Source organism: Sander lucioperca, chromosome 9 (assembly GCF_008315115.2).
Source record: "Sander lucioperca isolate FBNREF2018 chromosome 9, SLUC_FBN_1.2, whole genome shotgun sequence".
Classification (NCBI taxonomy): Eukaryota; Metazoa; Chordata; class Actinopteri; order Perciformes; family Percidae; genus Sander; species Sander lucioperca.
In genome coordinates, this window is record NC_050181.1 from 37,136,492 (window position 1) to 37,163,320 (window position 26,829).

The window sequence follows — 26,829 nt, forward strand, 5'->3', positions numbered from 1 at the left end:
TGTGTGTCAGGGAGTAAATCATCACTGATTATTACTGTGATACATGGCTTTTGTACCAGCAGGATACACACAGGGTGAAAAAAGGAGCTGCAGCAATGTGCAGTATAACACATATATGGTGTTTTTTGAAAATTAAACCACGTAAACCTATTCTGATATAACCTCTAAATACAATTATGAACCTGAAAATGAGCATAATATGAGCACTTTAACTTTTTAAATGTAATTGTTCTATTTAAAGCTATAGTGCGTAGTTTCTGTCGCCCACATGAGGAATTCTAAGCAACGACAACAAAACTGTCGGCGGGTCCACATGATATAAGCCTTCCATGCTTCCGTAAAGCTTCAAGATAATATATAAAATGTTCGTAACAGTATACCACTGAATGCAGCGATGTATATTTGTGCCTTTCCAGGTTCCACAAGATGCAGTTCCACCCGTCAAAACAGCTTAACAGACGAAGACGACAGAGGAGCCTGTAAGAGCTCACAAATAGACGTGCACATACTGTGATATTTACTTAAGTTGTCCATAAGGCATAGAGGAAAGTGTTGTTTAAGAATAACAAGTTGATTTTTCTGTCAACCAGCTGTAAGGTGGATTTGGAGGATCACTGCGAGGGTCATACCGCTTTTCTTCTTCCGAGAAATTAGGAATCTCAGCGTTCTCGTTTACGTCTACATGATGCTGTAGGTATTATTATTTCACACAGCTAAGTACATTTCCTCAAGTGCTGTACCTAAGTACAACTTGATTAAAGAATCACTTTATTACAATATAACACTATCATAGGGGCATTTTTTAGTGTCACTTTTAATTGTTTTACTTTTATATTTAGCTGATAATATATCTGTACCTACTTTGAATGCAGGACTGGTGACAAAGTATTTTTATGTTGTGATTTTGCAACTTTTACTAAAGTAAAGAATCTGAATACTTCTTCCCCCACTGTCCATCTCCAGGAGTACATTTGAACATAATTGCTGTGTAAACCTGTTAATGGAAGAGAATGTCCTAGGAATGAGAGACTTTTATTTCTTGTGCTGGGACTTTGAAAGACTATTAAAAAACTATTTCCTGCTTTGTAAAATTATGTGCTTACGTGTTTGAACAAAGGCACATGTTGGTGGTATGTTGACTTTCTGGTTAGGCAGGAAGCTCTGAAGGAAAGAAAATGATCTGATGCTGGAGATGGGGTTCTAGGAATGTTATCACACAATGTTCACCCCCGCTCCACAGAGATACAATGTATCCTATTGTTAGACCGTCTGCTCAGCTTGTGATTCATTCTGCACAAAGTGAAAGTCTGTAAAATCCGAGGCATTCACATCATTATTGTGTGTTTGTACTGTAGGATGGTGTTGCTCCTGTTGGTGTCCGGGTACATCGGGCTGAGGATCTTAGCACTGGAGGAGCAGCTGACTGAGTTGTCTTTACACCACAGAGAGTGAGTAGACACACAGAAATAAAGAAAAAAGGGAAGGGAAAGATGTCTGGTGTGGGGAAAAAAAGTGAGATGGCTCAAACCAGTTTTGGAGAAAATCAGTACTTTCAGATCAGATTAGACATGAACACAATCGTTCTGCAGGTGCACAACAGCAACGTGGACCAGAGATAAGTGGTTCAATCACAGTCACACCCACAGATTAGGCTTGCAGCAGTTACACATGTAGTGTGTAATTACCTTAGTAATGTGTATATAATTATCTTTTCTCAGTGGTGGAAAGTACATCTACTCAAGGTTTTTACATTTTACTAAGTGTATTTTACTTGATATTTCCATTCCCTGCTACTGACTTATACTACATTTTTGAGGCAAGTTATGTACTTTTTACTCCATTACATTTTTGTGAGCTGTAGTCACTTTCCAGATTCAGATTTCACATACATATCACATGATTAACACATCAAATTTGATGTATTTCCCAGATTATGGTGCTACTTTGACTTAATTTAATGGATTGGTCCTCATGCTGCTTCCTCTTCTTTTGCAGGTACCAACAAACGTAGCCAGTGGCAGGAGACTGTGATAAACAAATCCTTTCAGGGACTCATGCAGCGCACCACTCTATTAAGATCCTGCAGTACATTGATCCCTGTCTAGACAGGCTCCCAAAAGCATCTTAGCAGGCAGACTCGGCCCATTTGACACACACAGTACCTCTTTAGATTTAATTTACAATATTGTGCACAAAACAAGTTCGCTCACAGTAGAGATTTGATCTCCTGTGTTAGTGCCATGCAGGGGTGTAGCACAAAATTCTGGGCCCTGTAGAAATGCATTTTCTATGTGCCCCTCCCCGCATCCACAACTATTCATTCTAGCATATTTTTGGGCCCTCCTCACACGAGGGCCCTTTTTCCCCCCAGTCTGACGCCCCTGGTGTCATGTCTACGGAGGATGCAGGCCAGCAATAAGATGCTTTTGGGATGTCTGAAACAGGCCACACGTGGTGAACTACACGGATGACTGTTGGCAGAGAAGCACCAGGACAATATTAATGTTATGAGCACACTCATTCTCTGCTGGGAGATCAAATATTGAAGAGAGGATCTCCTGCACTGAGCCGTATGGAGGCAGCCTGCTGTTTATTTCCTGGCCGGTAAACAGCTGAGCTCAGCTAGCTGAGGTTGCTGGAGTCTTGGCCTTGTTTTCTTGGATCAACACAACCTGCAACAGTGAGAACACACACACACACACACTGAAATAAGCACTTAATTGTTGCTCGGTTTGAAATGATTTGTGTGTTGTAAAAATTAGGGTTCACATTGTGTAAGTAAACTGCTGAAATCTAGTGGTGTTTTAAGAGTGACTGTTAATGACAATAATCTGCCAGCAGAGGGCAGTCACTCCCATTAAACTTCACAGTTACATGAAGCACCAAGGTGGGATTTCACTTGCACTTCAAAAACATTCAAGCACTGAAACTTCTTCAGAATACAAATGTTTTAAAACTTTGGCTAATGCCCTTTTGTCAAATCAATCCTGTTAATAGATTATAGGGAATGTGTGACTTCCAGTCTTCATACCTTTCAGCCAACTGATCTCCACGTCTTTAAAAAAAAATGTCATGAGCGAACATGTGAATTCTGCATATACTTGAAAAGTATGTTTAATGTGTGGTGTCAAAAAAACCTGTAGTGATACATAAGGGATAGTATGTCTGCTCTAATGTTGTGTGGATTTAAAAGAAATACACAGGTCATGTTTAAAACTGATATTTGACTACGACAAACTATTTCTGAAACTATTTTCCGAAACCTTTCCAGGCCAGGAAAACTTTTTTTTTTTTTAAATGTCATGATTTCTCTAACTGTACATTATCTGTATCTAGGAAGAGACTTTGTATGAGTTTATATTAGTTTATATATTATATTTTATTATCCAAAACCCAACGTCACTGGTTTACTTAGTAATTCATTCCAATGGTAAATCATTGTATATATAAATATTGCAATTTTTGTATCACTGTCTAACAGATCTTGTTAACTTATGTACTGTACACAAATACAAAGGTTGTTTTAAAAAAAAATATGGTCGGTGTCACATTTTTGTACATAAGTGATCTTTTTTTATTTCGTAGTCCATAAAAAGGTCAAGATTCAGTCCCTTGAATTAATGTCATTACATCATATTCTCAGTTCAAAAAAGCAACATAAAATTACAAATCATAATACAAATAGAATAGATAAGTACAGTAACCATATAAACAGCCCACTAATATTGTCTAGCCCGCCCCACCCACCTACCACTGCCCCGCTCAAACTCTAGCACAAAACTCATAACAATACATCAGTTAGTATCAGCAATAAAAAATTCAAATAAAAGTCCTGTTTTTTTTTTTTGTTTTTTTTTTTTTAAAGCGCTTCAATGTTCCAATGCCATGAGTTCAGCTTTACCCTCACATAGAATACATAATAGAGATAACGTCCCACCCCGCCACTTGCTCTGCAAAACACAATAGACATGCATACAGTTTTCACTGTTCAAACCCCCCCCCCACCCCCACCCCCATCAATACACATTCAGGGCCAGAGGATACAATATACGTCAACCATAGTGGTGCATCAATTAAACGGCAAGTCTTTACCCCGTTTCTTAAACACCATGAACGAAAGGTGGATCCAGTGGTTTCCCTGATAACACCAATGGTCCTGGAAAAAACTGAGGCCTACTTCTACTTTCAGAGAGAGGCGATAACGTTCGCTAATTCTTCTGACCGCTCAGACCCCGGTCCAAGATGGTAACAGATTTCCATTATTTAAATATCAGAGATGCAAAGCACGGGATGAGAATGGAAAGATTCCCTGTTCGAAATGATGACAGGAAATGATTGGTGTTCCCTAAGACCCACTTGTACTCCCACAATGGAGTAATCAGATCAGTGCTAGTTCAGTACATGTTCCCTTAAAAAAAAAAAAAAAAAAGCCGCAGCAACTATCACTGAAACTGACGAGTCTCCTATGCAGCAGACACCTTGTGTAGATCTGATATGTGGTGGTAGCCTGCAACCATAAACCCAGTTCTTGTACTTTTGCAGGTCTACACACAGGGCCTATTACTAGTTCTTCAAACGTGATGTTAGTATCCTTAATGCTGCCCTGTAGAAGACAGTTAATAATAATAATAATAATGAAGACACACAAACTTACATTTTATACCCTTATTACACTTTGGATGCTTTGTACAATAGTGCTGAACTTAAGACCTGCTTTTTTCATGCTTGATCTGATATATAAATGTGTAAATATACTGTATACAACAGTACTGTATGTAGTGTTTATGCATGTGTGTTGTGTTTGAATGTGTGTGTGAGTGTGTTTGTGTACGTGTGTGATGATGTGCAAAGGTGTGTGTGGTGGAACCTGCACCACACCAACAGTGAGAGGCTCTAATATGGCTTGTGTCAGACATTAAGCATGCTGCCACCCATAAGAGAGCTCCTGTACATTTAGGGCCACAGAGGTTAAACGGAGCTATAGCAGGCATGATGCCACGTCCTGGCACCTGATCTGAATCACACTGTTAGTCATAACATCGACACGCGTGGTTCGGAAACAAACAATCCATGGCTCCACACTACGACAAACACGTTTCGGATTAATTACATCAGGACAAAAATGTTAAACAAATGTGCATATGAACAGGAGGGTGACTAACCCTGCTGATGAGTGCAAGACTGGGAAAACTATCTGTGATGTAAGACTACAAGTTAACCAGCATTACACAAAAGATTATTCTGAGTCAAACCGGACATAATCCTCATTAGCTCGATGAACTCGGCAGCTACTTTGACTTTTTCTCCTTTAGAGCCTCCAAATCCAGCCAGAACATCAATCTCCAAAAGTTCACCAGAGACTACAAATTATTCAGACCATGACAGCTGCACTTCAGACTAAATGGTAGATTTTGCATTTAGGAAATACGCTTATTTTATTTTTGTTGTTGAGGGTTAGATGAGAAGAATGATACCACTCTCATGTCTGTACGATAAATATGAAGCTGCAGCCAGTGGCTGGTTAGCTTAGCTTGGCGTGAAGACTGGAAACTGCTAGCCTGGCTCTGTACAAAGGTAACAAAATCCACCTGCCGGCACTTCTAAAAGTTAACAAAATGGCGCAGTCACTTCCTGGAGTCTCTGCATGAAAGTGGTACACATCTTTTCATCAAACTCTCAAGCAAGAAAGTGAATAAGACAATTTACCAAAATGCCCAACTATTCCTGTAAATCGGACTTAATCCTGCTGTTACCGAGTCAGTGCAGTCTGCCCAGCCTCTATAAGTCACACATCAGTAAATACTGAGCTTCTGTTCTGTTTAGAGCCAACTGATCTAACATGACAGTGAAATTGCTAAGTAAACCTGCACTTCTAGCTGTTCTACTAATGCCAAAGAAATGTTCAACACACCATCATATCATTCGTTACCACAAATATGTAGGACTGGATGGGGGAAAGCAATATAGAGAGATAAAGAATTCCCTGTACGTTGCTGCTGCAATTCTGTGGACAGGTAAAGGCTAAAGCTACAGCACAGCCAGTAAATAAAGTGGAAGCTAGCCATTATGTGGTCTCTACAGTCAAAAATGAGGGAGAGGAAAGTATGAGACCCCCAACAGCCATACAAGCTATGACAGTATTCCAGACTAGTCCTTAAGTATCCACCCTAACTGACACCAAAGGGAAAGGAGATGGACCCCCAAACCACACAGATAAAGTAGGTTAGTGTTAGCTGGACAACTTGGGAAATGCCCTGGCAGTCAGATGGATATCCATTAACAGGTAAACAGGGAGTGGAGGAGGAGTGTGGGGGGGTTGGGCACATGCTTGACCAGTGTTAGTCCACTGGAGAGAGAACTGGTCAAGCTGTGGAGGTATTTTTCATACATACACACGCAAAAATAAAGGAGAAAAAAAAAGTCTCACTAAGGTTCCTCCACTTGCAGCTGTCCAAGTCATTAGGATGTCCTTCATGTCTTCCAGCACTGCCACACACCCACACACACACACACACAAACATGTGCACGCATGGAGATATGAACTCAACGCTTACATCCGTAACTCATATATTCAGTAACACGTCATACTTTAAAATTACATCTGTGTGCCTTTCTGGACAAAGCACATTGTTGTTACTTCTTAATTCATGTTAGTGACACATGTCAAAGCTGCGATTCATAAATTCCCCTACGTTAAAAACCAGATTTGTAATGTTATATAATCCAGGTTCTTGTTTTTAGCATTTCACCACACTCCACCATACAGATGGATACAGCTACTGATATATTAAAAACTGTTCCCACCTTTTGAACAGGACATTACCCGGACATATGTTGTGTTGAAAAGTAAACGTAAAGGTGTGCTGCTTCAAAGACACACAGATGTGACAAAAAAAAATCACATATTGTTTTAGGTCAATTTCTCACACATACTTTGCAAACATGCTGACGTTCTCACTCGGTCTCACACACATGCATACGCACAGTCTCATTCATACAACCGCAGAGAGGCTGTTGTTTGTTTCTTAGGCATGCTGTGCAGCCAGGTCCTGGTTGATGAAGCGCCGTAGCCTCTCCAGGTACTGACTGTAAAGCTCAATGTCGTTGTGACCGGCTCCCTCCACCCAGAGGGGCTCCACCGCCTTGGGACAGCGCTCAAACAGGGCGAGGCCGTGAGAGAAGTCGATCACCTCGTCCTCTGTACCGTGGATGATCAGTACTGGAGACGGGATCTTTGACACTTTCTCTATGCTGGAAGAAAAATGATAAAAAGGCTATTAATGCACTAACAAGGCAATTCCAAAAAGTAAGGTCATTTTTTTCTCACTGTTGACCAATAATGACAATGTGCATTTCAGTCAACGTTTGGGAAACATTAAAGTGATATTAAACCTCTGTCTGTCTTTTGACCCACTAGCCTGTGGTCGTCATCCTCAGATTCTAGTCAGAATAAGAGTCTGATACTGCTCAATTGGGCTGTGATTATGGGCGCGTTTCAACCGAACCAGGAAAAAAATGCCTCTGCACTCAATTGGATAGACCTACAACCAATCAGAGCGACGGAGACAGACGTCTGCAAGCTGCAAGTCAAAGGCAGGCTTCGACAGAGCAAAGGCAGAGGCGGCAGTTTCCGTGTCGTGCGGACGGGTGTGGCAATGTGTATACATACGTGATCGCGGTTCTCTGTTCCTCTTTTAAAATGAATGCGCTGTCGATATCTTCTATAACAGACGCGATGGCGGAATCTACACATCTCAGTTCTCCAGCGACAGCCATCTTTGTTGTAAACAAATTCAACCTAAGTGCTCTTTGGTGACGTGGTTGATTACGTTACTGTTGATCATCTGTCAATCATCGTATAAAGCCCGCCCTGACAATTTGATTGGTCCGAACAGCTCTGGTTCGAGCATAGTTGCTCCACAACGGATCAAGTCCAGACCGAACTTCGGCTAAATTCGGCTGGCATCCAGGCTATTGACCCACCCCTGTTAGCTGGAACTTTTTTTGTGATTAACAATTGTTAGCTTGAACGTTTGCCGGCCATAAAAGTTTAACGGTTTCTTCTTTGACACAAAAAAAAAAAACAGCAGACAGCTTTGCTTAATTACATGGATTCCAAAAGAAACCGGTTTTATTCCATCCAAATGCTAATTATGTTACCGACAATAATTGCAGACCGCTGTGAACTTGTGTCGGTCACCCAAGCGGTTCCAGTTAATAATCGTTAAAGTGTCGGGTTAGGGTTAGTATTGTATTGGGTTAATAACGCTGGACTTTGCACTACAAAGCCCCAACGTCTATCAGAATTTCAGTTGAAGCTGTGTGTTGGTGATGTTTTGGCTTTGGAACATGTTGGGCAACATTGGAGAAGCTGATTACACCACAGCAGTGGCTTGAGAAGTTTCATTGTTCTGTTCCTTCTACAGACACCTATACAGTTTTATAATGGTTTGAGTACTTGATAATAAAAAGATAGATTTTGAGTGAAATGTCACTTTACATTTTTTAAAGAACATTATATTTAAAACATTGATAACACAGAAAAGACACCTACCATACATATGTTGAAACACTTACTTAGGGAATGCATCAAAGCAGTACGTTTTCTTGGTGTCGGGGAAAGCCACTCTCATGCCGGAGGTGAGAGGTGAGTGGAGGACCACAGCAGCACACTCAAACCGCGATGCCAAGTCTACTGTAGGCACCGTGCCGATGCTCTGTCCATACAGGATGATATTCTCAGGGCTGATGCCATACCTGAGACGACACACACAGATTTCAGTATAGAACATCAAAAAAGTGCCTTTAATTCTGTAAGTATGAGTGCAAACTGATTGATATGCAGTGTACAAGTGTGTACATTTCTATATGCAGATTAAGTGCAGTATGCAGTAAGCCTTTCAGTCCAACAAGGAAACAACTACCCATGTGTTTCATGTTAATAATAGACAAAGTTTGAAAGAGAACAGCTTAAGCAAAAAAAAAACATGAAATGTAATAATTATTCAAAACCGTTCAACACCGATCAAGCATAATACCCAACCTTATCAAATACTATCTTAAGCACAGAATCAGGGACTTTGTGAGTAATTACGGATTTTGTTATAACACAAATGTTTGGTGTCTTAAAGCGTAACTCTCGCCAAAATGCAACCTAGGTTCTTTTTGTGAATGTACCCGAGTCAAACTTTAGTTTAGAAGCATATTTAGGACAGAATCGCCACTTTTAAGATTTACCGTATTCTCGTTTTTCGGTCAAATGGTATTTGAATGGGACTGCTAGGGGCACTTTTATGCTAGCCTCAAAATAGCTATTTTTAAAACACTAAGAAGGCTCGACACAAGATGAGACTTTGCTCGAAGTATGACCAGGGGTTCTACACCTTAACAAAAGCATTAACATTTGTGTACCCAGAGTTTACTAAAAAGAAAGGTTTTGAGCAACTCACTGTAGCTGTTGTTCTTCCGGTCGCCGTCTATCGAGCCAGTCAAAAATAGTCGAGGGAGGAGAGTAAAGATGGAAAGCTCCAAAAGCTTAGTTCCATATAAATGTACGGATAATTTGTTGTTTTGTCGTTAGTGAAACACAATATTGACCTTGTAGTTGAAAAAGGAGCCTCATATAAGAATGACATTTCCTCCTATGGAGTCCGTTCATTCACATTCTGAGATCGTCTATTTTTGAATGTGAAAATGGTGGAAAGTGCCCCTAGCACTCCCATTCAAAAGACCATTTGACCAAAAAACAAAAATACGGTACATCTTAAAAGTGGCGACTCCATCCTAAATATGCTTTTAAACGAAAGTTTGACTCGGGTCCATTCACAAAAAGACCCTAGGTTGCATTTTGGCGAGAGTTACGCTTTGAGTTAAGTCTTAATTGTTCAGTGGTCTCAAAGTTCCTCTGTGTTGTCACCTGGGAATTTTAAGTTTATCCTGACATTAGGCTCATTAACCATGCTGGCAGCAGATAAACAAGAGGAATATTGTTCAGAATATTAGATGCTGAGGCTTCATGCAGTAGCACAGTTTGCAACAGCCAATCATCAGTCTGTCAGATACAGAGCCATTGTTTAGCTTTGATTTGACTGGCTGATTGTCAGAGAGAGGGTGCTGTGGTCAGCAGGGACAAAGTTTGAATAGAACTGAGCCAACCAAATGTTATTTTCACAAAAACGTACTGGCCAGTGATCCGAGTGGCCCTTACCGAATGATCTACCAAAGACACTTTAACTGGCATTTGGTGGTTTGTTTCGGATCTTGTGTGGATGGGAATGGACAGTTTTTGCCTGCTTACCGAGAACGCAGGGCATGCCAGGCAGCATCAATGTCCGCGTATAGGTTCTTCTCGGAGGGCTTGCCAGTGCTAACACCGTAGCCGGAGTAATCATAGGAAAAGATGTTGCAGTTGATGCGTGTGCCTAAGCCGATGTAGAAGCTGCTCATCTGGCCCAGGTCTACTGCATTGCCATGGGAAAACAACACTGTAAACCTGAGACACAAAGGAGGAAGAAGAAAGATCAAGGAAGTAAGGCAGCTGGCTGAGGCTAAGCAGGGACACTGCTGAACTGGGAAGCCCCAAGTTAATGGAAAAACACGGGCTATAATTGTATGACTAAACTAAAATATATTTGTATTTGGTTCCATCCAAAAACAGGCAAGCTGTCCTACTAAAAGTACACAGTACTTCAGTCTCAAGGTGTTCAGAGGATGGTGTGTGTCTCACCTAGCATTGGGGGCACAGCGGATGTACATGCACCCCACCCTGTTCCCTCGGCTAGATCTGGTCAGGAATACATCCGTCACATCCAGCTCTCTCTGTGAATACTGGAACTCTGCTCTCTCTGTGAGATGAAGCTTCCACCTGCCCTCACTCCAACCGCTGCCACCTGCTCCTCCTCCTGCTGCTCCTACACCACCACCACCACCTCCTCCTCCTCCTCCTCCTCCTCCTCCACCACCCCCACCTCCAGCACCACCTCCTCTGTCACCTCCACTACTAGTGCCCTGCCGGGAACGGAGTCCTGGGGCTCCAAGAGAAGGCTGAGCAGCCCCGGAACTGGACCCAGAAGCAGCTCCAGCTCCAGAGCTTGGATCTGTGTCAGGGAGAAGGGCGTAGGTGGGCTCTGGAGGGAGGAAAGCCAGTTTGGCTGCAATGCGGCTGGGGCAAGGGGGGCAGCAGAACAGACAGCATAGCTCTCGTATGGACAGACCGTTCATCGTCTGGTAGAAAAAACATGGTAGATGTAAATAAGGACATCATGCAAGAAGCAAAGCCTTTTACCTCTGATTCAAAGCAGGGTTTCCCTCAGTGTTTTATAGTGGAGGTGCACCGCCTCGCCTAAAATAAAGAGTGCCTCCACTGTCATCGGAAGAAAACGTTACATTTTAATGACATATAATATCAGGCTTAATACGCTTCAGGGAAATGAGCAGTGGCACAACATCACACAGCAAAGGCCAAATATTTAATGAATGAGGGGAATGTTTAAATCGTCATCTAGTAACTACATTAATTAGGAGATGTGATGCAGCTCACCAGATGTTTTATTGATCTACTACATCCTACGTTTGCTTCGCAGTTAGATATATAGATAGCAGTTAGACAGACAGACAGACAGACAGATAGATAGATAGATAGATAGATAGATAGATGTTGCAATGTCAAGGGGGAAATTATGTTTTTCCAAGTTAGGAAGGGCAGAGATAAACATCCATTAACCAATTCCCTGGGGGAAACCCTCCACAGATACCCTGCTATGAACGTACCTGGATTCAAAATTCCCTGGGTCTTGAAATGAACTGGCACACAACGGTGCCAAGGTCTTCTGGTCTATAGTCACTGCGCCAGCAGGATCTTGATAAAAAGAAATGATAACAGATTAAAATGGCTCAACATCATGCAACAACATATTGTTCATGACAAGCTATAGTCACAAAGGCATGACTACTTAGTTAGCCTGGTCTTTTAATGTAGCTCTTTATAGAGCTATTTTTTGTGCTGATAAAAAGTTTCAGATTATAAATATTAAGAGCCCAAGATATGATTCTTGCTTTATCACATATAGCAGTTGGAACTAAATTAAATTACACAGACACTGGACACAGCTGTGAGATATAAATTTGATTCAAAGATAAAAGACAACCCGGATTCATTATCAGGGTTAAGGCGTCAGTTGTTATTGTCATAATTTTACAGCTCCTGTAAATCAACTAACGTTTATTAGGGCAGAAGTGATATGCAATTAACGAATCCGTATTCTGAGGCTGTACATTCTTCCAGCGGGATTAAAGTGATTCAGCTGCCCTGATGTGATCATGGACATTGGTGACTAATTATAACAACACCCCCTCAACACAGACACAGAGAACGACAGGGAGCGACTGATATGCTAATGGTAACGTTAGCTAACGTAAGTTAACAACGGTATCAACCTAGAACGTCAGTCAGTGATGTGGGAACATAAGGGTGGCAGAATTTTGACACGGCTACATACATACAACATACACACGAGTGCTGTTATTAGACACTGCCCACTGCACAAGTTAATGCCAGCTAACAGTCAAAATAGCATCACTTATCGTTAGCAACCAGCTAGCGGCGGCGGCTAGCTCGCTACAACGGTAGCCGCAAAGCTAGCTACTTACCGATTCACAGTAGGTTGGCAGGCAGGCTGGTGTGTCCCTATATGGACAGAGAAGCGGCACAAGACTTCGAAAACCTATCTTGTGTCTTGACATGGATGGTTTTACTCAAGTGTACTGACAGTTGTCGGTGGCTAGCTAGCTGAAATTCATAGCAACCAGATTTTTTTTTTTTACTACTGTGTCGACTAAATCCGGAAGTGACGTAAGGGTATATTCATTTTTCAAAACAATGTGCCTTGATATGATGTATCATCACATTTATATCGCACATATAAACGGTTAAAATAGTGGGGAAATCTTGACAACTATTTCACAGTTTTGTTTCCTTAAATGTTATTAATAGCTAATACCATAGTTATAACGTTAATAGACCCCCATAACTGTGGCAAATATTAACCCAACCCTTATCCCCAAAGAGGGGATATTATTCATGTGCAGTGATAAATAATAAATAAAGTGATGTGAAAGCTGTGAAAGTGATAAATAAAATGTAGGTTAACACTGAATGAGTGTTCTTGTGTTTATTGTGATATGTTTATGTGAACCAAACCTGTGGAGGCTTGGTGGTATGTAACACTTAATATAATATGCTTAATATATTTGGTAAAACCCATGTGGCCCCAGCCTGGCCCCTCCATTTGAAATGGTCTAGAACCGCCACTGCAAGGAACAAAATAAAAAAATAAAACAACAAACAAGGACATATTTAATCCAACATGGGGAACTGGAAGTTATACAGACAATGTGTTTGTGTTTCAGTCTAAATTATTAAAACCCTATAACAGAGCCTGTGGTGGAACAAGTAGCCTGTTCAGATCCTTTACTCAAGTAGAAAAAGAAATACCACCCTGTAAAATATTCAATTATAAGTAAATGTCCTGCATTATTCAGCAGCACTAGGCTACTTTAGTTTCTGTAATAGCACTCTAGTCAAATAATGCATCATATTTTAGAAACTGTTGGCAATTTCAATGCCAAATGAAAATCTCATTTTTATTTGGCTAATTGTGAAATAAATCTAGTGGGGTAAAAAGTTTAAAAAAAAAAAACCCTGAAATGTAGTTATAAGTTAATTAGAAGTATAAATGAATTACCCTGAAAAATAAATACAACTAAAGTATGAGTAGGCTACCTCCAAATATTTGATAATTCTCATAAAAAGTGCTGGTGTATTTCTTAATCTTTAAAACGTAGCTATTATTATTTGTTATATTATATTGTCATTCTTAGGTTTTCTGCCCTTTAACTTTCCTGAACATCATACGTATTTCAGTAAGTGTGTGTGTGTGTGTGTGTGCGTGTGTGTGTGTGTGTGTGTGTGTGTGTGTGTGTGTGTGTGTGTGTGTGTGTGTGTGTGTGTGTGTGTGTGTGTGTGTGAGAGAGAGAGAGAGAGAGAGAGAGAGAGAGAGAGAGAGAGAGAGGTCCTCCATTCATCATTGATCCACTGCAGGACTGTGTTTCAGGGGGTGTGAATTATGGGCCCCTGCTGTTACTGTGACTGCTCTGCGTTGGGCATTTCACCTCGCCACCGTAAATTTGAAAAGGGGATTACATTTAGCTGACTACTGATTTTGAAGCCGTATAGCTTGACCAAGTGCAGACAACTGGCCGGTTCCCCTGAGAAGACTTAATAGTCTACTGTCCGCAATTGCAGGATTTGGGATTTTACAGGGGTCTGAACGAGGCTACTGGGAAATAAAGCGTATTCTGGATCACAGAAAGCCCCAATAGGTTGCCGTTTACGCATTTAGACTACGGACTCTTTTTCTCCAGGAACAAAAAAAAAAAAAAAAAAAACGTTTTGTAGTTGACTGGGCGTTTTGGACGCGCTCGGTAAACGGTGATGCTACGGCGGCGCGCAGGAAGCGTAGAGGGAAGAGACAGGTGAGGTGCGGCTGAGGAGCTGCTGTTGTATTTCAGAGAGGCTTTGGATTCCGAGAGCCGTGGTATCCAGCACCCTTTTCTCCACAGAGAGGAAGAAAAGCGACCGGAGAGGGCGAGTTGGCGACTGGCACCTGCCTCCGCTCCCTACCTGGCCATCTGGTGCGGTGAGTGTGCCAAATGGTGGGATTGAGAGATGGATATGTGTGAGGGAGACGGGGTGCGGATGGGATGAACAGGTAGGCTTTATAGGCTACAGCATGTGCGCAATTGTAGTACTGCCACTAAACGCGATGCTGCATTATCCGAGTTAGCCATTAGATGTGTGTGTTTGGCCTGGACCTTTGTGGACTGCTCTTTGTGTCTGCTGCAAGTTTGATGTGTTATTTGCATATCATGTGCATGTCTTTGTTGCATATCACTTCATATCCTTGTTCTTTCACGTGTTGCATGGGATTTTACAGTGTTTATTCCTTCACGTAGATTTGAAGTGATGTCTCAGCAAAAAGAGCAATTCTTGCACATTATAACACTGCATTGCAAGGACGAGCACAAAGCCTGATTGAAATTCTTAGTTAGACCAAGACCCCGGATCATAGGTCGTGATGTAAATGAGGCTTATCGCTCTGCAAATCTATATTCACTTGTCCCCTTGTGTAAATTCATGATGTTTTTATTAAATGTTTGCCCAAGGATTCCTAAGAGCAAAGGTCATATGTGATCATTTGGAAGCCATAAAGTACATTGATTATGTCATTACTCACTCACAGTAGAGAAAGAGGAGTGGCATGATGAATGCACAGGTGGTATTCACGGTTCATATTCAATGGCATTCAGTTAAGGTTGTTGTGATTTAGACGACCAATATCTGTCTCTTAGCATTTTACTTTAGACAGCTGGCATCAATACGACTGACAATAACTGGAGAATACCCAAAAAACTCTAAAATATATCCTTTGTCCAAAATGTGTCTTGCACACTTAGCCTACAATTACTTGTCACCTAAATTGCCCATAACCACACTGCATACTCACAACCAACAATCCATGGCCCAAATTTAAAAGCTCACTCACTGCCATCCCAGCTCTTACTCAAGTGATTTAGTAGTTATATGTAATTTATTGTTTACAACTTCATCCTTCACACTAAGAGCTATCGAGCTCTACAGAAAGACTATAACAGCTCCCAGCTGCTGCTTTTTATGTTTGTGTTTCTGTGTGAGTTGAAAGGCAAAAAGAGATGGTTGAACACAAAAAAAAATAGAAGGGGGGGGGTAGACAGACAGACAGATTGGGGATACAAAGGATAAAGTGTGGTAGATAGCAATCTGACATATAAGCTACAGGGAATAGGCAGAGGATGTAAAAGACACAAAAAGAAATGATGGAGCCGAAAGCTCAGAGCGAACGAGCGTTGAGGGAGAGGGGCTGCAGACAGCAGTCTGAGCGGGTGTGAATGGTCTCCCTGTTATCCCTGCTGCCCACACAGACAGCCACACAGCAGCCGTGTGAGCAGGTGCTAACCCCAAACACACAGCAACCACAGGGAACAACAGGTGCAGCCACTGTTTCCTTCAGCGTTCCTTTTGGAAGTCAGTCTAACACCCGCCCATCCCAAACATACAGCAACCCCAAAACACCTAAACACCCACAGCATATAGTGAAGGGAACCAAATGGATACTTTAATCTATATTTTTGGGACATAGCAAAGGCCAGGCTTGAGTAATTCAATTAGAAAATTAATTATGCCGCAAACAAAGTTGGAGCCACTTGAAGCAATAAGGCAGAGCAGGCTGCAGGTAAAAGCAATCTAAGAGAGCCTTAGAGTGAGACAACTGCTTACAGGGACGTTTAATGAGCTCTACTGATCACATAGGACCCTATTCAATCACACATGCTAAGCCGCAAACAGGGCATCTCAAGCACGGGGGGAAAATGAGATTGGATTGCAACATAATACAGCCTTCCCACAAAGGGAATAAATCAACGGCAGATTGTTGGGGTTGCTAAGGAGCACATTTCTATGTGTAGAATGACAGTCTGAGATCTTGTGTGTCTTTGTGTGTGTTAACTAGAATCAGATGAAACAGACAGAAGACTTTAGAAGGAGAGAGATGTTACCTAACAGTTTCTCTGTTCCCTTCACCAAGAGAATACGCCGAGCTATCAGCTGCAAATGTCCCCTCTTTACCTGTGGTACACAGAGAGGAACAGTATTGGCTGACTGAAACACTGTGGGGCTCTAGGCTGCCACTAAACTTGTAGTTTTCTATTCCTACTACATATCAGACAACAGGAATGATTTGTTTCTTTTCACCAAACCTGAGCCACCCAGGACACTCTATTAAAACGACTGTAACTCGCTTTAACCTATACTCACTGTAGATTTCCCTTTTTTCTCAACCTCCCACCCACTGCTTTGCTGATACATCAAGGAATGTCAGTGTACGCTCTTATAGTGTTTAGATGAACTTTAAGTAACTTTCAAAACTTGCTGTGTCAACTCCCATCTGCCATGAAGCAACATCCCCTCTCTGCGTCAGAAAATAGGCAGGATTATTAACTCATCTGATCATAAAATAAAGCAAAGTTATGACTAGTTTGCGTGACTAGTTATTCATGCTCTTATTCCGTCTCATATTGGCTACTGCAATTCCTTGTATTCTGGGATTTGCCAATGATCTTTATCACGCCTGCAGCTTGTCCAGAATGCGGCTGCTAGATTTGTTGACTGGTACCAGAAGGAGGGATCATATCTCCCCGATATTGGCTTCTCTTCACTGGTTACCGGTCAAATATAGAATCGATTTTGAAAGTAATGTTACTTGTTTTTAAGGCATTACATGGATTGGCCCCTTTATATATTGCTAATCTCCTTACCCTACATCACTCCTCCAGGAACCTAAGGGTGATCCCGTTCATATTAGGTCCTCCTCTACTGCCGAGATCTTTAAGTCTCGTCTTAAAACACATTTTTATTCTTTGGCTATGATTTAGTTTAGGGACATTTGTATAGAAGTGTGTTGTTTGCATGATGTTCATTGTGTCTATATTTTTATTGTCTTCCTTTGTTTTTATAACATAATATAACTTTGTACAGCACTTTGTTCAGCCTAGGTTGGTTTTAAATGTGCTCTATAAATAAATTGACTTGACTTGACTAGTGTCAAGAGATTTGAAGGAATGCTGATTTTCCTCAAAAGCAGCCAGCTACAGTATCTTTTGAAGTTTCAGTTTCACACAGAGTGGTAGGCTTTGGTGGGATTCTTTAGTACAAAATCAACACTTGAATAGGGTGTGGAAGTCTGCAGACCTCAGGGCAATGAGATCAGAAGGACCTAGCTGGGCAGGCATCTGATGGGTGACCTGTTCCAGCAGGGTCCTCCAAGTGTGGACCTCAGCGAGTCATTGTGCAGGATTAAGAAGGCCAGAGGGTCAGGTATCACGCAGGCATACTTTCTTTACTTGTCAGAAAGTACGTAGCTTTTATCCTGAGACAGGTATATTTAAAATAATATCCCTTGTGCAAAACGTTCTGTGTTGATGTGAGAGGCTTTCAGGAGCTTGTCTGGGCTTTTCAGACAACTCTTTTCAGATGTTTGAAAATAAAAGGAGCAAGACAATAGCTACCACACAAGCTAAGGAGCTTTATATAGAAAACTCTGCTGTATGTGCTTGGTGCCATAAACTGTACACCACAAGATAAATGATGCTCAGGTGGCCAAGGTGGCTGCACCATGTTGATTTGGTTGCTGAATGAGCCACATGTACCATGTAATAATGCCTTGCAGTTGTTTTCCAATGTGAAAATCCTTCATATACTTTACAGTGGCCATGCATCTTCAGTTTTATGACTCTCTGTCTTCACTGATTCCTCCCCGAGGTGCAGCCGCTTTTTAATGCATCCCTGTGCACATTGTATGGTCTCCGCATATGCCATAACGGGCTACCATGTGTGTTCATTTTGCAGTGTATTGTCCTGTTCACTGTATCACCTTAACAACACCTCTGACGTCCTCATCATCCTCATCAGGGTCAGCCAGATGATATGACATGCTTTGTCTGTGTGGCTGATTAGGGTCCACTCGTGCATATTTTATGAGTGTATTTGTTGTAGTGTATGTGAGGGTCACAAGAGTTAGTTTTTCTCTCTTGTTCTCTTTGCATGCAGCTGGTCCTCCCATTTTACTGCCCGGCAAATTGGTTGTGAGTGATATCACAGCTGTTTCAACTTTAAAATGAAAGGGTAGTCTAATCTCTTGCCGTCTGTGATCTCATTTACATCGCAAAATTGCAAAGTGAGAAAATGACCATCCACTTCACACTTTTACTGAGGCGCTCACACACATCTGCATGCACACACAAACAAAACAAAAATAAGCCAATAAGAAAGTAACCTTTTCTCAAATGCCACCGCTGAGGCACCTGACTTTTTACTTCTTTGCACAAAATGAATGGAGGTATACATATTTCTCAGGAGCTTGGTCTATCCTCTCACATTTTGCTGCTTTTGTTGTCCAACAAGTTCAATCAGCACGTAAGCCAACGGCAGGCTTTAGTTATGGCAGCTTAGCCAGAGGGATTTGGAGGACTTTTTTATTGGGAGATAAGGGCGCATCTGAGTCCTTTGTCTCCCAGCTACTCAAGATGGTTTTGTAGCCTGATGAAGCTTTGTTCTGGCTAATCTTTCTCTGTTCTTCATCCGGTCCTCTCCCACACTAGTCACTTCTTCGCAACAAACACAACTTTTCTCTTTTAATTATGACTTTTCATCTGGGGCCCAGTCACAACTGAGGAGAGAGGAACAAAGTGTAGCAGAAACACAATTGTACCTGCGTGGAGGAGAGAAAGCTCTCAAGGGATGTGTCGTCTCTGCGAATGGGTGTGTATCCGGTAGGTGTGTGTCTGTGTGCGTGTGTGTGTGTGTGCACATGTCAATCCACAAGCAGGTTCTCTGGCATTTTGATATCTGTTGTGTGAAGACCACCTATTGTGAGCTGTGATCCTCTTAGCAGGCTTCTGACAAAAGAGCTATATTTACCTTTACGGGTGATCATAGCACACAAAGAATATCATGACGAGAATATGAGCTACCTTTCAGCTTGAGCTTACTTTCGACGCCTGCATAAGAGAAGCCACTAACAGGGTATGAGATATATGGTAATGGCTGCCACGTTAAGACATTTGCACAGCCTATTTAGCATAGTCTTTGTTGAAGTAAGAAAATGACAAGCAGGGAGATGTCAAGCTGTCGTCAGTAAAATATAAAAAGCAAACAAGCCAAAAATGTAACAAAAACTGATTTTTTTCAGCCAGCATCACAATTTATTTATATAAAAAGATCACTCATTTTTAATCAGTAAGATGTTCTTCTTTGTACTCCATATTGGAAAATCACACACTTGAAGAAAAGATGCCCAGTCGAAACAAACGTCACGGACCACCTTGTACAGTACAAAGTGCACCAATAACACTTGTGTGACAAAACAGAATGATAGCACTATAAAAACAGGTCAAATTCACAGATGAAAACCCCTGTCACTGTTGTGTAATTAGACAGCATCTTCATTGCCGTGGTATGCACTGGAGTGTGCGTGTGTTCGACTCTGTGCTCATAGTGTGTGTCTGAGTGTGTGCACTGCATACTCATGTGCTCGACTCGAGCTTAGCGCTGTGCAGTGAATGTATATGTGCTTACTGCAGTCAAACTCTGGTTAGTAACGTTTGCCCTTGCTGCAGCTTTGTACAGCACCATAAATGTGTGTGTGTGTGTGTGTGTGTGTGTGTGTGTGTGTGTGTGTGTGTGTGTGTGTGCGTGCATGCGTGCGTGAATGTGTGTGTGCGTGTGTGTGTTTGTGTGGGTGTGTGTGTGCTTGTGTGTGTTGTTTCCATGTGCATTTTTGTCACAGCGCAGCACCAGAAGTACACACATTACCTGTTTTGTAGCCCAAATCTTTATCATTTGCGAGTGTTATGATTGGATTGCACCTGCATTTCTGAGCTGTGTGTTTGTACATGTCCATTGACCATAAGCTGATAACTCACTGCATCCATAGGCTACTGTGTGTCTGTCACTAGCAGCAATTTGGCTTTAGGCAGAAGGCCTGATTGGGGAAGAAGTCTGAGGGGAGATGGAGCTCTCTGTGGCTAGACTCCAGCTCTGTCCATCCTATTTTAATTACCTATGGCACTCACCCAGGGGAATATCTCCCTTCCTCTCTGTCTCTGTATCTTCTCTGCTCTCCTCTTTCATCTCCCTTCTTACCCTACCATCTTCTCTTTTCATCTCTCTCTCTCTCTCTCTCTCTCTCTCTCTCTCTCTCTCTCTCTCTCTCTCTCTCTCTTGTTTCTATCATTTTTCCTCTTTCGTACAGGCACACATAACCAGCATAACAGCTGCGTCAAAGGCCTATGCAGAGGTAACCTTTGCATTAGCATATAAATGACCCTGTAGATTGAATGGTATTTTAGGAAATTTAACAGCAAAAGACAGATTCCCTCTACTCTGATTAGACCTGCTCTGAGGAGACAGGCAGCCACTTGAGGGAATATCGCCTCCACCTCGATAAGATAAAGACTTGACACAGCTGAAGAGAGCATGATTGTGTGTGTGTGTGTGTGTGTGTGTGTGTGTGTGTGTGTGTGTGTGTGTGTGTGTGTGTATGCGTGCGTGCCTGCGTGTTTGTGTGTGTGTGTGTGTGTGTGTGTGTGTGTGTGTGTGTGTGTGTTTGCATGTGTGGATGAATATTTGCGCTTTGTTTCACTGTGTTTGTATGAGTGTGTGTGAACAGGTCTGTCTATCTGAATACATATCTATGTGTTAATTTCTCTTCACTCCGACCTGTTTGCTCTGACATAATGTGCTTCTACCTGTATTCCCACATTAAATGGGAGATTGCATCAAACTGAAGCCCCGGTTACCTCACGGTTACCATTACAATATTTACCAACTCAGCTTGTAATCTTTAAGTGTTACAACAATGTTAAATTAAAGGAATAGTTTGGCATTGTGGGAAATATGCTCATTAGTTTTATGGTAGAGTGTTAGATAGGAAGATTGATACCCCTCTCATGTCTGTAGATTAATATTAAACTACAGCCAGTAGCCAATTAGCTTAGCCTAGCACGAGCAAAGACTGGAAACAGCTAGGTGTCTGAAGGTAATAAAAATACCAGACCCTCTTAAGCTCACTAATTAACACATTAGATCTTGTTAATTTCATCTGTACAAAAACAGTGTAGAAACGTGTTTTTATCAGTTTTACGGGGTGTTATGTGCAAGACTATTTTAGTGGCCTGGTGAGCTGTTGCCAAGTAACCAGCAGAAACCTGAAATCCCCATTTTAAACCAAGAAATAGTCCGGCACAAGACTGGGTAAATCCAGCCCGACCTGCCGGCGATTTGATTTCGCCCTGCAGCTCAATGCTCAATCTTAAAAGATTGAGCTTGGTCTGGTGATAGCCAGACTAGTCCGGCACATAACCCTGCCTAAAATGGAAAATTGACATTTTTACACTTCACTGTTACTCCCTGTTAAGCTACACTGACTGGCTGCTGGCTGGAGCCTTACGTATATTAAATGGACAGATATAAGAGTCGTATCAACCTTCTCATCTAACTCTCTCAGAAAGCAACTCGCAAAATGTTGAATTATTCCTTTAACAAGGAAGTTTAACATTAGATTAATGTGCTATCAACACTATCAGTACTAAATACTGGTAGCCTGGTGGACCAACTATTTCATGGGTCTTAAAATGTGTGCTTTTACTCACATTTACTCTAGATTCTTTAGATCTACGTGTCTGTCATGCATTTTCAATCGAGTGGCAATCAGGCCAGCTGAATGCTGACACCATTGTGAAAGTGCTAATATTTCTCCATTAAATTTACTGAATTGAGTGAAAGGATTCACAACTTCTATCTTACTAATACTTCTAATACAAAGTCAGCACATTTTTATACTTTCTAATTTCCCTTTTTCAACTGCGTGTCTTTATGGTGAATTAAGAAAATAGAGTTTCTTTAAAAAAAGAAATATGACCTTTAAAAAAGAGGCATGACACCAATGAGCAATCCCAAATCCAAGCTCCACAATGTCCCTCTTAAGAGCTTTGTCTTGAAGCTTGAAAGCACCCGAGAGAGTAACATCTGTCAAGTAAACTTAATGCAACCTACTTGTGTTGTTGATGGATGAGCTATGAGAGATTTATGATAGTCACACACTGTTCGTCTGAACTTTAGTTATCTGGAATCAGCACTGCACCATTGTTAGAAAAACCTTCTGAAATCTCTCACGGCTACATTTAGTTCACGTCCTTTCCATTTTCAGTGGAAATCTGTTTTACGTCAATTAATGAAGCTATAGTGCTTGTAGGGTGGAGTCCTGAAGTGTGAAGGTGACCCACATCTCCCAGTTTAGCCCGTGTCTGTGTTTTTACCCTCAAGCCTTCTTCCTTTTATTCCGGGCTTTAACCTGCATACCGTCTTAGAGGAGCAAGTGTGTTACACAGGAGAAGAACTTGTAAAGGATTCTATCTCAGCAGAGTCTTCATGTTAATATTTATTATTTCTAGTATACTTCTTGTATATTCTGTATGGGTGCTGTGTGTCTTGTACCTTGCTGCTGTAACACAGAAATGTCCCAGTTTGGGATCAATCAATACATTTTTTTACAGTTTGATTACTTTTCTTGATCAATTTTTTTTTGTGTAAATCAACCTGTCATAATAATCCGGCAGAGGAGGTCTCAGAGCTTCCTTTGACAAAAAGCATTTAGAAAAAGAGAATTATCGTCACGCATACTCTGTCCAAAATCAAGTTTGTGGCATCACAGCTTACTTGCTTATGGCCAGTAAAGTTGTTCTGTTTAACGAGTCTGAGTGGTTTTACATAAACACAGAACGATGATCACCCAGCTTGCTCATTCAGATTCAGCTGAAATATTATATATTTGAAGGGGAAACCCCATTAAAAAACAAAGGCTCAGCAGTAAGCATCTTTTCTAAGTGAAAAGTGTACAATAAAAGCATTGTTGCGTTTTCAATGAATATATTCCATTGTTGCCATATTGATTTCAAATGAGCTATACAGTCTCGCCAGAGTGTGGATAATGTGGAGACAAAATGCTTGCAGCTCCCCCATCCCCCTCCGTGCTGAGAGAGAGGGGACCCCCACCCCGCTATATTTGTGTCCATGTATGTGTTCATGCACACTCATATGAACGTACATTTGGGATCAGGGTTAATGATTAAGTGTATGCATCAGTGTGTGCATGTATCCGTGTGTGTGCGCGCGCGCGTGTGTGTGTGTGTGTGTGTGTGTGTGTGTGTGTGTGTGTGTGTGTGTGTGTGTGTGTGTGTGTGTGTGTGTGTGTGTGTGTGTGTGTGTGTGTGTGTGTGTGTGTGCGTGCGTGCGTGTGTACGCATGTTTGTGTTAGGGGGCGAACCCGCCCTCCTCGCTTTATCGCCTACTGCAATAGAGAATCTCTGCCTAGCTTTGCTATTGGTTGCTACGGTAACAAAGGCACAGAGTGGAGGGGCTGCAGCAGCTAGAGAGAGAGAGAGAGAGAGAGAGGGAAAGACAGAGAGAGGGACAGAAGGAAAGACAGAGAGAGAGCGAGAGAGAGAGAGAGAGGGAAAGACAGAGAGAAATAGACATAAGGATAGACAGAGAGAGAGACAGAGAGACAGACAGAGAGACTACTTTTGCCTATAGACCTAATCACGACATATTTATTGCAACGCATCAGAAAACAGTTTTTTTTTAGATTTTATCTGTCCAATTTTGTCACACACGCATGCATACACACATTAAAGGAGTAATTAATAGCTGTACTGTAGTTGGGTGTAGCACAGGTCATGGCTCAAGCATCTCAGCCAATAGCACTTGCAGCATATGTGTATCTGAGCCTTCACAGCACGGACTGCTGAGGCCTTTTATGTCTCAGTGTTTCCTCGTGGTCAGTAAATGCCCCTCAGTATGGATTGGGATGGGGCTCTTTTATTCTGTCTCTGTTTAGCAGGATGTATATTGATCTTGCTCAGCAGCTTTTAATAGTTGAGATGCCTTGTGCAAACATGAGCTTGTCCAATATACACTAAAGGCCACTGAGGCATTTTAGGATGGGTAAATGGGTAAATATTAAATAGATATCGTTCATATAGTTTCTTGACATACTGTGGGGCTGTGTAGAATCTCCCAGCATGCTGCTTATCCCCTGTCACTCCGGATCAGCTGTGGCATGTGAACAAGAACACACCGGAGAAAAATACTTTATTAAATGTCAGTCCCAGCAGATGAGGACGAAACAAATGGACAAGAGGTGAAAGCAGGTTATTGTGCTTCTTCGGATGACCTGCTGATTGGTTAATGATGTGAGTGTTAGCAGGTGATTTGCTAATGGGTTGCCTGATGAGGATAGATTACACTGTGTGGCTGTCGCCATCATTACATGCATCCCATGATAACCGTGTCAGTGTCACACCATTTAATCCTATCACACCAACATGATCTGACACAAATAGCATAACACCCTTTCTTCGTTCCACACGATCGTCTCTCTTTCCTTGATTTCCTGTAACTCATTCTGTCACCGGCGGTCTTTTTTTTTTATAGCTTGATGAGCTGGAAGTCTGTAGCAGACGCTATCTTTCTTCCTTGTTTCTTGTCTTTTACTCAAACCACGTCTCTTTTATCTTTCATCTGTCTCTTCTCTCTTTCGCCTCAGCAGGGAAAACTCAGAACCCTTGATAACCAAACATCGTTTTTATAGAGCCCAGAGCCTTTGTCATGGCACTGGCCAGCAACAGAGATCTAATATGCTGGCCATGGCCCAGATCCGATGGTTTATCTTATGGATCAATAACCTTAATCAATACATACTCTAATGAGGAGGCTACATCAATGATTGGCCGCAGGGTTTTGGTATGTAGCATGTACAGTGTGTTTGTGTGTGTGTGAGAGAGAGAAAGGAGCAGAGAGGGAGGAAGGAAAGAGGAATGCCTCGCTTGTTTTCTCTTTATTTGTAGGCTTTTAGCACAGTCACTGCATGTATTAGCCAGGTATTGCTATTTTCAGAAGAGGTTGGGCTACTTAGTAATGTTTACATTTGCATATGAATTGTACTTTACATGTTTTAGGACAATTTTATGCAACAAAAATGATTGTGATATAGTGATATATACAATTACAACTATTAGATGTCCATGGTGCTCGGGGGATGTAAACAAGGAAACTATAAAACAAAATATTTACAGTTTCCTTGTATGTAAACAGGAAGTATAATGCCACCATGGATTCAGTGTGAGCTACAACTCCTAAAGCGTTTTTATTTATTTAACTTAATATGTTGGTTTGCATTTTGGCAAATTGGCACCGTTAACAGTATACTGAATTAGATATTAGCAGTTCCTGTCTGCAATGTATACCAATGGCTGTACAGACAACTGTCACTAGATTACTTTGATACTGAAGGAAAATGTGAAGATTTTCAGGCAAGTCCTGTCCTGAGTTACCAGGCACGTCTTTGTTTATATCCTTTCTGAGTGCTTTTATGGATGCATTTATTACGCATTGTATGTCCTAAAAATGTGTGTATCATTTATGTGTGTTCAGATTTGAGTTGATTGAGTTATAGCTCAGAACAAGGAGTGGGATTTTTTTTATTTTTTTTTACTCACACCACAATCATACTGCAACACACACTTCATTTGATTCCATCCATTCATCACTTAAATCCATACAAGACAACAGAATTTCGTTTTAGGCTTAAGCCTCAAATTTGGATCCTCTCATAAAATTGCCATAATGAAATGAGTCTGACCCCACACCTGACTCAGTCAGTTCTAGTTCATGGACTCCCAATGAAGATTCAGATGAATCAACCCCCTTTCACCCTCCCTCAGGGCTTCTCTGGTGCTTCTGATGAGGAGAAGGCTTAGAGATGTCAAACCTGCAATCTCTGGTCTAGAATTTCATTTGAAGTGTCCCCCAGTGTATAGTCTGCAGCACCACATCGCCTCACTGATGTCCTCAAACAGCTTGTCACTTAAACACATGCACAATCTGAGCTGTTGGCAACACAAGTGAATGTTTCTATGTATATGAGTATGTGCGTGTTACATCTGGTGCATCTGGGTGCTTCAAATAGCAGCTGTCATCACCTTAGCAACTAGCACATCTACCTCTCTACCTGTTATTCTATCTTTGAAAATAGTCGTAGGGTTTTTATCCTGGAACAGACAAGCTGAAAGGAATAAAGAAAGAGAAATGACAGGAGGAGGTGTGTGATGGACGGAGCG

General features: G+C 41.6%; 3 protein-coding genes across 5 annotated transcripts in view; 2 read left to right on the forward strand and 1 right to left on the reverse strand.

Moving 5' to 3' along the window:
* The window catches only part of LOC116037403 (GRAM domain-containing protein 2B-like), a 27,350-nt gene extending 23,802 nt beyond the window's left edge, over positions 1-3,548 (forward strand). The window contains exons 10-13 of one of the 2 annotated variants that reach the window (XM_031281294.2): positions 417-479; positions 591-690; positions 1,356-1,448; positions 1,996-3,548. In XM_031281294.2, the coding sequence (XP_031137154.1) occupies positions 417-479; positions 591-690; positions 1,356-1,448; positions 1,996-2,011 (272 nt within the window). In that variant the 3' untranslated portion in view covers positions 2,012-3,548. Of the gene's footprint in view, positions 1-416; positions 480-590; positions 691-1,355; positions 1,453-1,995 lie in introns of those variants that run through there. The other variant, XM_031281295.2, reaches the window with a different exon arrangement.
* On the reverse strand, positions 3,073-12,888 carry LOC116037402 (alpha/beta hydrolase domain-containing protein 17A-like). Of its 2 annotated transcripts, XM_036005542.1 has the most exons (7): positions 12,649-12,888; positions 11,770-11,857; positions 10,727-11,223; positions 10,298-10,492; positions 8,578-8,757; positions 3,283-7,251; positions 3,073-3,243 (listed from the first exon to the last, which is right to left on the reverse strand). In XM_036005542.1, exons 3-6 carry the CDS (start codon positions 11,218-11,220, stop codon positions 7,026-7,028), a joined length of 1,095 nt encoding a protein of 364 aa, XP_035861435.1. In that variant the 5' UTR covers positions 11,221-11,223; positions 11,770-11,857; positions 12,649-12,888; the 3' UTR covers positions 3,073-3,243; positions 3,283-7,025. The 2 variants fall into 2 exon arrangements, with proteins under 2 accessions (XP_035861435.1, XP_031137153.1); XM_031281293.2 differs by lacking the exon at positions 10,298-10,492.
* A 1,203-nt stretch (positions 12,889-14,091) lies between these two features.
* LOC116037327 (semaphorin-6B-like) overlaps positions 14,092-26,829 on the forward strand; it is a 33,450-nt gene continuing 20,712 nt past the window's right edge. Inside the window, exon 1 of the mRNA XM_031281193.2 lies at positions 14,092-14,696. The gene's annotated coding sequence lies outside the window, so the exon portion shown is untranslated. The remainder of the gene's footprint in view (positions 14,697-26,829) is intronic.